The following is a 16,449-nucleotide window of genomic DNA, read 5'->3' as shown; positions in this document are numbered from 1 at the left end:
GTATTATTGTTAGTTCATCAGCTTAAACATAGAAGTTGGGTATTTCACTCAGAATAAAAGTGGAAAACAAGTAACCTACTTTTTTTCTTCAAGTTACAAACAAGTGAAAATGCCCTATGKGATCAGACTTTAAAATACTTAGAGAGAAGAATCTGATGCTAACAACTTTTCCTGTTTTTGGAATCAAAACTATTTTTTTTCAACTTCTATCCCACTAAAGCTGCATTCAAACTCTGTGAGTAAGATTCAATTCATTCACGATAAAGCCTGCACAGCAAGCTTCCCGGGGGGCATTTATGATTAACCCTTACTTCCACACCTTCCACAGTGTGATACCCAAACTCCCAGAGGTTGAATACGATGTGTCCCAACACCTGACAGGATACTGAATGAGTGTGGGTGAGTGTGAGCACGTGTGAACTGTAGTGTTGGTCTACAGAGCTACTGTACTTTTAACCTCAGTGATAGGTTGAGTGCTTCCCTAGATGCTTATAGACTCATCGACTCATGTTTACATTACAGGATCACCATGTGCATCTTTTCTGCAGGTGTGTGCACGTGGGGGGTGAATGACAGCTGATAACTGAAGTGCACAGTAGCAAATGTAAATGAAAGAAGAGGGAGACGGGGAGAGTTCGAAAAAAGGCACTTTGCCCATGCTGCGATAGGACAATGGTGACTGGCAGCACCCCCCACCTCTGCTCTTTCATAGCATAATCATATTAGTCTTTTCCCATGGCTCATGATGAAATTCCATGGCAAGTCCCACCGGAAACATGACGATCACCCTCTCAGTCATTGAAAAGATGACAGTTCTGAGGTTGTGATGACACACAGAGTATTTTTTTATTGTAGCAGTTCCAGCTAAAGGTCATGCTCCAAGACACATGAGACGAAAAATATGCCCAATTGTTTCCTAGCAACAAGGTATTTCTGTGTTAAGAAAGGTTTTCAGGCATCTGTTTACACACTTAACTAAATAAAATTTAAACCTCCAATGCAATTAATAGAAATTTTAATTTTTCCCTTCTCTTTACCTCCTTATTATATAGCTTTTTTTCTGTTTCTGGCCTGTTTTGACTTTACCCCAGACTCTCCCTCTCTGTCTTTGTCTGTCCCTCTTTATGTGCCCCACTCTTTAGCCCCACAGCTATCAGATTGCAGCATTTTTCCCCTCCCCTTGTGCAAGCAGATAATTCCACCCGTGACCTCTTTGCTGCCCAGCTCTGAGGCTGTGATTGTGAAAGCTCATCAAGCAACCCTCCAACCTAAACAGATAAAAACTCGCAGCTCCATCAGTTTTGGCACATGTGCAGAAATGCCCTTTATTTCCRATTAATGGAGACGTTCTGCCATGTCCAATAAAAAAGTGAAACTTTTTATGATACATTTGAACAGGTGAATTTGACTTCAAAAATATAAGTGATTTGCAACAGCTCAAGAATTAAGAAATTCTGACATTCATCTGTACTGTGACAGTTACCAACCAACATTTTTTTTCAAATTATAAAAAGTACTGTTGACTGTTTTTGTCAATTCTCTCAGAAGCAAATGAGCTACACACTAGAAATAGAGAAAACTCATTAATACAATTAGCATTTTGAGGGAAAGAACCAGTTTTCTCAAATGTTTCTCTGCCTCTCGAACGATTGCGTCTTACATAAATCGTGATACAGAAAGTGAGGCTGGTGGCTTTTCTGTTTTCACAGATGTGTTTCCTGCTTGTGAACACTCTTCTTTCACCAATAGTTTTACTATATAGCTGCCAAGATAAGCCACGCTTTAAGTAAATATAAATCACCAATCAAGCCACCCACATCCCACAAAGTTGTACACATTCATAAATGAAGATGGCTTCATGAAAGCAAAAGAGGCATGGAGTATAACACAGTGGTGTTGATGTGCTGCTACACACATAATGTTGGCTAGTCACAGACCGTCTGTCATTGTTATTTCACACTGAGATATGAACCAGGCTTGCTTTTACTTATAGATCTTTCACAAAACACTTTAAGCTGGAACTGAGACWAGTCCTAGCCATCTTAGTTCGATTTCTTAAAGGACCGAGCTGAGAAGGGCTGAAGTCAACCCCATGTTCACCTCTTAGACGTCGCCAAGTAGGTAAAAACAGACACCCATGCCTCTTCTTGATGTGATTCTGTAAAGCTTCTTTTAGTTCTAAAAGCTCACATCTATGTGGGAGGTGGCCAACTAGATGAGTGATTTATGAACGGTCAGGGGGGGGGTTGAAGTCGGACTGAATTGAAGTTGGACTGATCTTTGCAGTAATTTCTTTGAACTCCTTTGTGAAAGTACCTAYAGTCAATCTCTTAAAGTGCTGTTACTACATCCCTTAGCAGCATGTTGACCTGAAACCCCTGTCCCACCTCCATGCTTCAACATACAATTACGTCCATATACTGTATATTTGGACAGAGACAACATTTTTCTAATTTTGGTTCTAGACATTACCACAATGAATTTTAACAAAACAATTCAGATGAAGTTGAAGTTCAGACTTTCAGCTTTAATTCAGTAGGTTGAACAAAATGATTGCATAAAAATGTGAGGAACTAAAGCATCTTTTAAACAAAATCCCTTCATTTCAGAGGCTCAAAAGTAACTGGACAGATTAAACAATTGTAAATAAAATGTTCATTTCTAGTACTTGGTTGAAAACCCTTTGTTGACAATGACTGCCTGAAGTCTTGAACTCATGGACATCACCAGACACTGTTTCCTCCTTTTTAATGCTCTGCCAGGCCTTCACTGTGGCGGTTTTCAGTTACTGTTTGTTTGTGGGCCTTTCTGTCTGAGRTTTAGTCTTYAACAAGTGAAATGCTCAATTGGGTTGAGACCATGTGACTGACTTGGCCATTCAAGAATATTCCACTTCTTCGCTTTAATAAACTCCTGGTTTGCTTTGGCTTTATGTTTTGGGTCACTGTCCATCTGTAGTATGAAACACAGAACAATCAGTTTGGCTTCATTTGGCTGGATCTGAGYACACAGTTTGTCTCTGAATACCTCAGAATTCATTGGGCTGCTTCTGTCCTGTGTCACATCATCAATAAACACTAGTGACCCAGTGCCACTGGCAGCCATGCATGCCCAAGCCATCACACTGCTCTGCTATGTTTTACAGATGATGTGGTATGCTTTGGATCATTATATATTATATACATTATATAACTATAACTTGAATATGTTTCAGTAAACAGGTAAAAAGACAAAATTTGTGTCAGTGTCAAAATATATATGAACCTAACTGTATCACACCAAATTTGGCCAGAAAGCATCTTAGTGCATCTTTCAAGTTTTTGGAAGAGACTACAGTAAGAAACTAGGTGCCCTCTCGACATCATCTGCTGTCCACATGGAAATGTTTATGAATATGCTTCTTTTTGATAATTTCATTTGCATCTACATTTGYAGCTACTGCTTTGTCAGATAAATTGATTTTAATTTRGAAGCCTTATCAACACGGACTGGCTTCATTCACTTCCTCCACTGCCGTATGCTAAAMTAACTAGCAGACACTGCGCAGAAAATCGCCGTCGTTCAAAACTCCTCCTTCTGTTTGCTGATTGGCCTAGGTAAAATAAACTACAACTGCACAGAAAATTGACATTCTCTTCTCTGACTGGCCTGGCTAAAAATCTGCCAGCAAAATCCTTGTCAATGGGAGAAGTCCCAGACGGAGCAGTGAAGGGAAACTGCAATTGAGCGGAGCTGCGTAGGAAGGCAAGGGCCAGGCTAAATTAGTCCTAAACCTAACCACTAACCCCAAATTTTTATTTATTTTTATTTTATTTTACCGTTATTTATCCAGGCAAATCCCACTGACATGTACTACCATTGGGGTCTTTGTTCCCCTGGTCATGACAAGGTAGGTATTTATACTAGAAACAAAAACACAGGTACACACACACTCACAGTGAATGCCAGTCTCGATGGTTTTGGAAATTCCAACTTTCACCATCACAAACTTTGCAGTTTTTCCAGTTTCCCACCATTCATCTAACACCCCACCCCTCTTTCGTTTAGTGCTTTTTGTCCCTCAGTCAAGAGCTGCTCATAAATAAGCATGTGGCAGCTGACAAAAGAAGGGGCATCCACAGAGAATAGTGTCTCATCTTACACAAAGGTAATGACTAAATAAAGACCAGCACTAAAAAGTGTGGGAGAAAGAGGTCTTTCTGGTGCAATAAACTATAACCTGTCTTCAGCCATATCATACCACCACCACTTACCTGTTAGCTTTAACTCATTTCCAGCCACTCTTCTTCTTTATTCAAAACAGTGTTTTTTTTAAATGTGCACCTGATCCCTAGATACTTGTAAACCTTTACATCACATGGAAGAAAATTTAAGCAAGGAACTTTAGATACAACCAACAAACCAAAATGTGTTATGAATGTATTACATTTGTCTTCTTTTATGAAGCTAGCATTCAAAGCTCATGTTTTATAGTTGATGTGTTGTCCAAAGGCTTTGTAGAAACAAATCACTGGTTGCTGCAAGTTTAAACAGTTGGTTGAGGGTTAAATAATTTATTTAAAGGTTAGAACTATGTTGAAGGGTACAATACTGTAGCTATACAGTCACTGTAATATCTCAACATGACTTGTGGATCATCCCTGTGATGGACTAGGGATCTATCCAGGATGTATCCTGCCTCTCACCTGCTAGAGACAAGTACCAGCTACTCACAACTCTGAAAATGCGTGAGCGGCCATTAAAATGTATATAGTTATGAATCACACAGCAAGCACAGAAGTGTTTTCTTAATAAGAGAATATAAACTACTGTTGTTGTTTTAAATTGCTCAGTATTACCATGTAGGGCTATTTGATTCTTGTAAAAATGTGTATCAGTTTCTGCAGGTGTAAAGTGAGATGATGAGTCTGTCAGACAGTTAGTTGTCTTTCTCTCTCCTAACTTGCACTTTAATAGAAATCAAAAATGGGTATAACACCATAGATATTGATTTAATTTTGATGTAACAGTTTATTTCCAACAAACACTGGAAGAGCTGCGAGATCACATGAGAGCTTTGATTAAAAAGAATGCAAGGCAGTGAAGGGATATCCTTTCCCTCAAGAAGTATTTATTTTTTAGTAAGGCATTTAAATTTGGTGGCAACTTCTAGTTAACTTAGCCAGGCAGAACAATGTTGCAAAGTAAAGTAAATAGTATCAAACTTAGAGTGAATAAAAGAGTTCTTCACATCCAATTTATCTACTTTCAGATAACAGCAATTTTTCTAAATATTTTCAGGTACGCTGATGTAGGATTTCATCTTCTTTTTGTCAGTAATATGCAAAATGCAGAGAAGCAAATACATTTGTAAGTTTGGGTTAATGTTTTGCTGCTACAATTTGGTTAGAAACAAAAATCGGACATGATTTGTTTGCACCTACTTGCTAGCTGCAAGTTCACAGTCCKGCTGGTCAGTGCTCCGTGGGTGCTGGCGCTCACACAGCTATAACTCCCCTCCAATTTCTGGTCTGAAGAGGTGGGTAGCAGGAGGAGGGATCCATTGGACAAATACTGCAGGTAATTGATCTCCTCCAGTGGCAGCGACTGGCCATCCTTGAACCAGGTAACATTGAAGGGTGTGTCGCTGGTCCCCAGGTTGCAGTCCAGCAAAAGGGGCAAACCGGGCTCCAAAACTACATGGCTAGGCCCAGCACCACAGCTCAGCTCCACTGAAACAGGCTTTTCTGTGCAGAAAAAAACAAACAAGGAAAATAAAAAAGTGTCAGTTGTGCTTTGTACCAACAATCAAGGACAGTTTAAGTTATTTTTTTTATTTCAAAATCTTACATTTTGTAGCAACCCATTAAAAAAACCTAATTTTACTCTGTGAACACCACCATAGTCCAACTGAATAAATAATACTTTTCCTGTCATTAATCAACCTTTTTTTACTCTTTCATACATTTTGGCAATTAATCATACTGTTATTTCTGTATGCCTTCTCAGTCTCATCATTTGCCAATTTGTCTTTTCAAAGCTGAACTTCAGCAGAGTCAATACTGTTGGCAGCACCGATGACTATAGTGCCTCATTGAGTTCTGGAGGCAGAAAGCAGACCTTCCTCAGTGGAGGAGGGAGCCGAGGAGGTCTGAAAATGAAATCGGTGCAACATGAGGAGAYAATGAGCTGCTGCAAGATAAGCTCTGCATAACATGCCGTCAAAGATGGTTCTTCCAAGGTTTTTTTATGTATTCATGGCTGACTGATTGCTTTGCTATGTGATTTACAATTGCTACCTCAATGACATTTCAAATTATAAATGTATTTTATATTCAATCTCTTGTGTGGTATGTGTTATACCACACATACACTTGGACAGCTGTTGATTTTATTGTCATGTTCAAAGACCCGTATCTCCGCTAAATTGTTAATGTTTTTTTAATTTKTTCATAAAAAAGTAAAAATTTGCAATTTTGTTTTTTCAAAAGCCAAAGAAATAACACTTTGTTCTGTTAGAGACTCTTGTGGTGTTAATAAGTTATTTTTTTACCTATTTTGGGCAGTTCTGTTGTATTACTCCAATAGACTGTGAATTAGTCTGGAAATGATGATTAGTTAATACTTTTAGCATGAAGGGTCTTTATGCATTATACATTAGTGCTTTGTTTTAGCAAAGAGAATGAAAAAAAGTTTTATTATAAGTGGCCATTTAAGTGGAATTTTGCTTATGATTGTATATTGGAAAATAAATTATAAAACATTGAAAACAGAACTTAATAAAAGCTTAAAAAGCATTTCAGTGTGTGTATTTTAGAGAAATGAATTCTCCTCAGCAACTTCAACACATTAAACAAATGCTTCAGTTCTTTCATACATTCATTTTCTTTTCTCAAAAATGCTTGTACTGACTATTTCTAAAGAAGGTTATTCTGAAAACACCTCAGAAAGACAAATGTATTGAAAAGAAATCCCTGGAAACACTTCATTTCTGGGTTTATTGAATTATTGTAATTCATGTATTTGTCTCTGCAGTTTTTTACACTCCCCAGCCATGACGCTCTCTTGTTAGATTTCATGATTTAATGATTTTCTTTTTTTAACAAAATGTCTTCAAGGTACTTTGCTGACATGGTGCGCTTTAGAGTATGTTGTCTCATGTTGTACAGAAAACATTTTTACATTTAATATTTACTTGGCAGGTGGCATTTTAGTGCCACCAGGAAAGAGCAAAATGTCAAGTAAGGGTGCTTAATGTTTCTTTTTTTGTTGTTGAAAGAGTCCAAATAGCCTAAACTCAAATACTGACAAACCCAAGGGCTGATTTATGAGCAGCACTCTGAAACTCAGTGGCCATTTCTGCCGAATGCTTTTAAAGTGACAATAAATGGTTTGGATTGTGATTGTTGACCATCAAAGAAAAAAAAGTGCACTTGTTTGTGGAAAACATTATATTGTAAAGATATAGTTTATATAGTTTTAAAAATAACATTTAGGGGAAAGATATTATTGAAGCTCCCATTTAACCTTTATGTAAAAAATATTTAACTTCATCTAATCTTCAACACATCCAAGCTTTCAAATATAAATAGCAGACCAATGTTCAATGATGAATTTATCATTAAACTGGCAATAAATAAATCCAATCTAGTGTTTGACAGACAGATAATATATTGTATCATGCTCATTTTTAGGAAATAGACTTTGATCAAGCTATCTTGTCAGGTACACAATAAGTCCAAACTGATTTGATGTTTGAGATTTCAGCTTGTAAGAAAAACTGAGACAAACTACTGCTTGAAGGAGAACATTAATTTTGTAAATTGTTCATGAGAAAACAGCAGGAGGAACGGAGTTGTCAGTGAATGAAGAACTTGTCCATCAAATAATCGACAAATTCARTGGTTCAAAGTGTGCAAGATAAGAATATGATTTCAAAAGCATGACTCACAATATGGTGAATTAACATATAATGGAAATGTGAACATGATTATAAAGGTAAAAGGACGACAGCACACCTCATTTAAATGAATGAATAAACTTAATAGGTGTGGTGAAGAAGCTACAGATGTAAAACATATAACGATGTCCCCACATAAACTGTGTTATGGGACAACCACCATATTGTCTCATCACATTAATTAAATGGCTATAAGTTCACCAGACTTTGTGATTTTATAGGATCATTTTGACTATTTATTGATTAGCTGTATATTCTGAGTGATGTGAAAAATAGCATTGCATTTACATTGATGTGCTAATTAAATACATGCTTACTTTATGGTGAGATGCTGAATAAACCTGTTTTCTGACATGTTAAAAAGTCAGATCCTTAGAAGTGGGACTCTGTGAACAGGTTGTGAACAATTTATGWCTTGCCTTTTGTAGTTAGCTCTTTAAATGATAACACTTTGAAAAAACTGTTTAGCCTTTTTCYGACAATCAATGAGCTAACAGCTGGTCAAAGCAAGGTCAAGACCAGAGTAGATTTTTGCTATTCTAAATCAACTTTAATCTCAAATGTTTTGCAGCAGTTCATGGATGTGGTATTTTATAAACTTCACAATACAAATTTAAATTATATTGTTTTGGTTTCTTTTGACATAAATATACTTCTACATCAGACAAGCTACAACTAGCTGCAGCTACTTCTGTTTGCACTAGCAAATAACCATAGATCTCTATAATAACTACCATGTAATGAAAAACTAAGGTTTATAAAACAGAATTACAATACATTTTATGAGAGTTCTTTTAAGAAAGCAACAATTCATTTTATTGTGGATTTTCTCAGGCTAACTATTATCTATTGCTGGTGTCCACAACACGTGAAATAATAATGTTTTAAAACCTTTTCACAGAAAGTTTTGATTATCTCTTGAAGTGCTTGAATCATGTTAGATTACTATGATGAAATCTGAGACATTTAAACATCCAAATGGAAATGCTTGAAAATCAAAATCATTACTTTGTCATCAAGTGTGTTTTCCAGTCCTGGCCCTCAATTTCCACTTCTGCATTTGTAAAAAAAACATGTCCTTGTCAAAAAAACTGATTTAAAAACAAAAACAATAACCTTATTAGTTTGTTATTGAGTTCTGCATAAATTCAGAAACTATATCAATTTAAAGCAGGTGTGCTGAAGTTGGCTTCTAAAGCCTGCATGGCACTCTGCCCAGAGGAGCAGGACTTGTAAACATTGCTCTGGTCATACATTAACAGACAACTGCATCCAGTGGAAATGACCAAGGGTGAACAGCTATCAGGCACAAATTGTCCTGATAGTGATAGTTGGTCAAATCCCTCATTGGTGCAAACTAAAAGACACAAACTATGAGCATGATGACCTCTAATACAACTTTACTAACAGAAGACTCAACATCTTGTAAATATATGTACGTATATATCCGCTCAGTAGATGTCCGATTAAAGACTCTCAGTGAAAAATAACAAGTCAGTTTTGTTGGGTAGAAGGTTTGGTAATAATATTATTTGTAAATCTTTCATTTTTTTCTGTSAAAATACAAGTTGACCACAAACATAATTGACTGTATAATAATGCTTGAAAGTTTGAGAACCCTGCTCAGTTGTGTGTGTATATACTGTATATATATATATATATATATATATATATATACAAACCTTCATTAGAGTGTGCTCCTCTCACAGAATAACATTCTTGCACCCATACGCATGCACAGAGGCAGGTTTCTTTCAGCTTGTCTTTCTCTGTCATTGGATTAATTAAGTTAATGGGAGATGGATTTTTTTCTTCTTGATTAAATGAAGCCTGATCTCCCACCATCACCTCCTGATGAAGAGTAATGCTGATTGAAGCAGCTGAAAAGCACTTTAACAAATGCAACACACATCTGCGGTGGAAACAAAGCACTGTGAACACACTTAAGACACACATGCATCAAAAAGTCATTCAAAAACAAACGTGTAAAACAGTCAAACATGAACACAAACACTCATGTGTAAACACACACGGATCATCTATACAGTATCTTGCTTCCTCACTTCCATTCGAAGTAATCAGGTCTCATTAAGTCATTACAATGTTTGCTGCCATTTCCCAGCTTACTGCCARTAATTTTACTTGATAAAAGATGGGTGAGATGATGTATTGATCCAAGATGTCATGATAAAAACTAAATACATTTTAACTAATGCAAAAACAAACAAAAATCACATCAAAATAAAACTAAGCATTGCTATCCAGCCTTAAAAAATACAGAGGCATTTTGATATATGTCTAGGATCTRACATTGTTTATGGGAGAAGGTGCGCAGTGTCACCTATTTCAAGCATCACTGATGTTGTTTAGAAATATAACACCCACATTTGTACCATAAACTCTGACATGCCCTAGTTTTCTATCTATCAAAGCATGCACACATGCAGYCACATCCACCATCACCAAACACTGACGTAGAAATGTATTTAACTCCCTACACAGTCACTGTCAGCATCTCATGACAAAACAATGAGGTGAAGAATAGATGATTGGTGAATTGGTCATTTGGACTTTTGTCTATACAGTTGGGGTCTGCTAAAAAAGCAAAGCACACTGCTGAGCGGTCCACTTGACCAAAGTAAAAGAAGTTTATAACTTAMTCCATGTGGAGGACAGTAGTTCACAATAATGCAGATACAATGAAACAATCTATACATGAATAATATAAAAAAAAAACGTAATCTCATTGGGCTGCCTGTAGCTAAGCTAACTGATTCCAACAATTCCTGCAAACTTTCCAAGGACTGGAAAGGTTGAGGTTCTTAAGTGAAAGAACTACAGTAAAGTATGGTCATATGGTCATAAAGTAAATACGTGTGCACAATGTAAAGTCATTGCAAGTTAGTCAACAGATTATTGAGACTTCTATGTTTGCTGGAAAAAGATCAAAGATTAAATGTTTGGCAATACATGGATGAAGAGATCCATCCATCCATCCATCCATCCATCCATCCATCCATCCATCCATCCATCCATCCATCCATCCATCCATCCATCCATCTTCTGCTTTATCTGGAGTTGGGTCACTGGGAAAGCAGGAAGGCCCAGACAGCGACTTCTTTCAGTGGTTTTGGGAGATGTTCCCAGGCCATTCGAGAGACACAGTCTCACCAGGTTTTCCTGGGTCTTCCCCCGAATCTCTTCTCAGTCAGACATACCTGAAACACCTCCCTAGGGAGGCGTCCAGGAGTCATCCTTACCAGTTGCCCGAACTACCTCAACTGGCTCCTTCCTGAGATTCCTTCTAATCACCACTGCCACACCCTAATCTCATACCCCGTGTGACATGTCTTCCTTTGTTCATTTTTACCTCACCCCATGCAGCTCCCCTTTGCCAGTTCGTCTTCATCCTTAATGTTAAGCGTTTCCAGCCTTTATTCTACTTTGTATTCCAGTTAGCTTGACCCAGCTTGTATTTTGAACTCGCTTCTGTTTTGGATACCTTAGCCTGGACTGCGACTTTGTGTATCGACCCTGGACCAAATAAAAGGCTTAAAGATTTTGTGTGACTGCATTAGGGCTGCACGGTATATGCGGTAGATGGTAGAAACGATATGAAGTTGGCCTACGGTAGAAATTTATACTCAATCGTCCTATCGTCATTACATCAACGCACCTGTGTCAACAGGGCTCCGAGCGCAGAGACAACTGAGCAGGAGTTCAAAACATAATGAAGAAATTCTAGTGTTTTAAAACACGTATAGAGAGGACAAATCCTCAAAATATCCCCCTCCCGCTGTAGGAAAAGTTACGTCGTGTCGCTGGATCTTTTCCTCCTCCCTCTCCTTTCCTTTCCTCTCCTCTCCTCTCCTCTCCTCTCGCTGCACGTCATGCAGAGCGCTTTAACAACTGTAGTTTTTCACACCCARTTGTCAGAGAAAAAAATTGTTTTTTATGTATTGTTACCCACAGAGATGATTAAAAAAAAGACATGGACATCCGTTCAGTCATAAATCCATCTTGCTAATGTAAAGTCGGCTTCCGCTTTGATGATGATGATGATGATGAGTGCGCAGCAGAGCAGCAGCTGATAAATTCAGCAGGGAGAAGCTCATTGTATAGTAGGCAGACATTAAAGCAAAAATGTTGGGTTTAATTAAGATTACAGTTTTCTGCAAAAAAATGCTCAAAAAATTACATTATCTTAACTTTTTATGAAAATTCTCTACCGCRATATATACCGTTACCGTGAAGGGGTTCAATTTATATCGTGATATGAATTTGAGGTCATACCGTCCAGCCCTAGACTGCATTGAGTCTTGAATTTGAGTCCTTTTTCTGTGCCGTACGACAATTATTTCGGTCACTACCCAAACTTCTCGACCGCAGGTAAGAACATAGTCTGATTGATAAAAAGAGAGCTTTGCCTTCCACCTCAATCTTCACCACATCAGACCGGCACACAGTCCGAGAAGCCACACCAATCCATCTAACAATCTCATCCTCCATTCTGGATTAAGAGTTTATTTTAGAAAAGGCATTTCAGGATGTAATAAATGATCACACTAGTGCAGCTAAGATTAAACCAGCTTTAAAATTCAACTGAAAGAAAGCAGCCAAACATGACAGCAGACACATGGAGCAGAGCAATCAGAGAAGTCCAGAGTGATATAAGCAGTGAAAAACAGATTGGTTTGTACACCTGCTAAATTGACTATGCAGCATTAGATAATTAATTTGATTTGTCCTGATGTTAGCACACTACTGAACATGAATGTCTGAAAAACCTGAGTTGCTGCTAACTGACCAAGTTCTGATTATTACATTTTTTTTTCTAATTCAATTACCTTATATCACTGAATAAAAAATAAAATCACATGCATGCACCTTATTTATGCATGCTTGTAGYCAAGAACTCCACCCCCCTGTGTGAATAAATCAATTTGCTCATGCCAGAATTGTGATAATCTAAGCAAGCAGTCAGCAATAAACCCGGTGGGGAAACAGAGTCTCTCAGATTTCAGTGTACAAGGGGAGATCTCTGCTTAAGAAAAAAACAGAGGCACAGGGACAAATGAATCTTACTACTGTCTAAATATTTTGTACATTTTTGATCTCATTTTGAACATTGCTTTGGGTATTTGGATGTTTCAATAAAAATACACTGCTCTGCGAAAGCCTTGGGTCACCTCTCACTTGCTCATATTTTGTATGTTTTTCTAAATATTACAGAGAGCCAGACCTGCTGGCCATATTATAAAGTGACCTTGAGCAGTATTTTGCCAGGCATGCTGAAGGACTTTCAAAGTTTTTCAAAAAGCGCAAAAGTGACAGGTAGAAAATGTTGTTTTACACAGACAGGGTGATTTTTGTAAGTGATATTTGCAAGCAAAACAAAAACGCTATATACTGACATATGTAAACTTTTAAAGAAATAAAACAGATAAACAATATTTCAAGTTCGTAATGGTAAAACCCTAGCAAAACCCTGAAAATGGAACAACAGATTCTACAGTGGTGGAGGATGTGTAATTGTTGCGACTGTTTTGCAGTGGTTTTAGAATCTTGTCAACCTGTTATACATTTTCACTTTTTGCCTTGTGTGATCATCAGATATTCTTTTTTTTTTTTTCTAGACAAATACCTACATAAATGTAGGCATGGTTTTGAAACACGCCTCCAAAGGGAAAAGAAAATCTTGAGATCACTTGGGTGGCAAATTAAAAACGTCTGATACTTAAAGAATGCCAGAGAGGTCCAAGAAGCCAAGATGAAGCAGGAAGTCTCTCTAACAGCTGTTGTTAGCCACTCCAGCTGTGCATCTTCCCACATTGATGCACCAGAGTTTTTCTCACACCAACTCATGATACACGTCATTTTACCGAACAGAGGCTTACATAATGAATCAACAATTTTATGAAGGTTTAGTCATACATTGCATCGGTTTAGGTTATTCACTGCCTTTTCTTGGGCATTTTTAAATCAGTTTATCAAATACAACTGTATTTATTACCAATAACCAAACACTATCTATTTACCATGTAGTTACATATCACATACACGCAAGAAATAAAAAAAGAAAAATCTGTTATTGTAAAACCTCTCAAGAATAACTTTTAAATAAAAAAAAATCTGGATGAACAAATTACATAAAACATGCCTTTAATAATGAATAGCTGATGCAATTTCATTTCTAACTTCATCAGACAAAGAGACTTACTTAAAGCCTTACTATTGACTTCACATCTGACAGCAGATGACAAACAGACAAAAAAAATTTGGCGAGTACATTCAATTATTTACTGCTTTGCAGCAAAATAAATGTTTATAGTCAAGACTTGGTCACATTAGCATAAAAAGCAAAACATGGTAAAAAAGGTAAATGGTACTGAACTTATAGAGYGCTTTTCAAGTCCCTCCGGACCCCAAAGCGCTTTACACTAACAGACATTCACCCATTCACACTCTCATTCACACACTGATGATGGCAAACTACACTGCAGCCACAGCTGCCCTGGGGCACACTGACAGAGGTGGGGCTGCCATGCATCGGCGCCACCGGACCCTCTGACCACCATCAGTAGGCAAGGTGGGTGAAGTGTCTTGCCCAAGGACTCAACGACTGAGACGGCTGGACGTGTTCAATTTACTGTCACAGACATCAAAGAAAAACAATGAATATAATATTTTTTTCTAAAAAGACTGAATGAGTAATCAAATAATTATTTGCATTAAATGGGTTCTAAAGTAATGAGTAAGACTTCTTTTTTTCCTGCAACTGCCCTTGAGCTTACAGGTCTTGCATTATAGTGTGTCAGATGTGGAATCAAAAGGCCAGTTTTTCCATGAAATAATGATGTTCAAACATGTTTGTCTGCACTGAAAAAAGGGCTCWAMACTTCTTCACTAATAGTAAAGAAAATAAACCTGGGGATGTTATCCAAACACGAGCCAAGAACAAGGGATAAAGACAGGTAACTGAAWTGTAAAGATTGTATCTCAAACCTCRTGCTCAATGTGCATTTTAAGCCTCCTCCAATCACAAGCGCGCTCTGTTGCATGTGGGACCTCCACCTGACCATGTAAAGTACCATATGAACTTCCATGAGTCACCAAAGCCAACAAAAAAGCTGACCTGACTGTTACACAGGAACACGTGCTTACAAAATGTGTTCTGCTATTATAATGCTGTATCTTCTTGTTATATTTGTGTGTATAGATGTTTATAGGATTATACCTTAAAGCATGTGATATTGTATCCATGAAAAGTACCATATAAATAATTTTCACTTACTTGCTTACTTATGTTTATTTACAAATAAAAGCGCATTCAGCCTACAGGAAGTAGCTGGTGACAATAACACACAAACTTGAATCTTGTTATAAATGGTTATTAAAAAAAAGACTGCACACACTTAAAAGACCAAGAGACAAAACATAAGTTGGACATAAAAAAAACATGTTTTTCTTCCAATGCCAAATTCAAGTGTGATCAAAGTGTGCATTAAAATGCTTGCTTGCTACTTTCAGGGTCGAACAGCTCACATAATGTCAAGATGACAAATAAGACTGCCATATGACACTATTTAATTTATGCAGATGAAGGTTCACATTTTATAGTCACAGCAGGATTCTCACTGAATACATTTTTTCATCAGATAATAAGGGTTGTGCTGTGATCTTTGAATAACATACTGTGTTTGAATGAGAACACGAGGGTGTATAAGTATAAAAGTGCAAATGATTATTAAAGACCTTCATCAAGGTGTGTTTTTTTTGTGTGGAAAATATAAGTGATCTACTATTTAAAGAGCAGCTTTGAATTGGAACCCTAGAATATTGTGTACCACTGGAGCACACCGAACACACTGCAACTCAACAAATAACACTTTTCTCATTCACACAACCACCTATTGTGTAACTAGGCTCTGACAAACCAAGAAGAGGAGGAGAGGARATGACTGCAGGCTAGTTAGTTAAGTAAGAAAGTGAAGCCATGCTGATGTTTTTACAAAAAACACACACACGGGCAAAAACAGAGGCAAAACTCACCAAAGTGGTATACTAAACTTCACTTAGCAAAAAGTGTGTTGTTCGTCTGTGGTTCAATCTTGTCYTTTGAGATCAGTTTGAGCTTCTCATTTTCATATCATTCTGTGATCATTTGTTTCAATTTATTAATGAACATCTGTGATTTATGTGTATTTGTGCATGAATGTTTTTTTTTTGTTTTGTTTTTGTTGKTTTTTACGTCTACTGGCTGCAACAAATTGCCCCTTGGGGAAAATAAAGATTCTGAGTAACTTCTCCTAAGGGTCCCAAGAGTTAAGCTAAAACGAGACAAGATATCACTGAGGTTGAGTTGGGATAATTATTTGAGCAATTGAGAAGTGGGATACTGTAAACAGAGCAAATCTCATCTGATCTCAGTTATGTCTTGGTTGTTTTGAATGAGAATTAAAGAGAATAACATGAGATAAATTTGAGATTTTAATGAGATAAATTTGAGA

The 16,449-nt window shown here is 37.2% G+C and overlaps 1 protein-coding gene across 4 annotated transcripts in view; it reads right to left on the bottom strand.

Moving 5' to 3' along the window:
* Window positions 1-16,449, bottom strand: part of igdcc4 (immunoglobulin superfamily, DCC subclass, member 4) — a 62,610-nt gene that overhangs the window by 38,843 nt on the left and 7,318 nt on the right. For 3 of the 4 annotated variants that reach the window (XM_014021941.1, XM_014021942.1, XM_014021943.1), the window contains exon 2: window positions 5,424-5,726. In XM_014021941.1, coding sequence (XP_013877395.1) covers window positions 5,424-5,726 — 303 coding nt within the window. Of the gene's footprint in view, window positions 1-5,423; window positions 5,727-16,449 lie in introns of those variants that run through there. The other variant, XM_014021944.1, reaches the window with a different exon arrangement.

The sequence above is a fragment of the Austrofundulus limnaeus genome, unplaced genomic scaffold, assembly GCF_001266775.1.
Source record: "Austrofundulus limnaeus strain Quisiro unplaced genomic scaffold, Austrofundulus_limnaeus-1.0 Scaffold311, whole genome shotgun sequence".
In the NCBI taxonomy this organism is placed as follows: Eukaryota; Metazoa; Chordata; class Actinopteri; order Cyprinodontiformes; family Rivulidae; genus Austrofundulus; species Austrofundulus limnaeus.
Note: the sequence above shows the minus strand (reverse complement) of the source record. Positions and strands in the feature narration are given on the sequence as shown.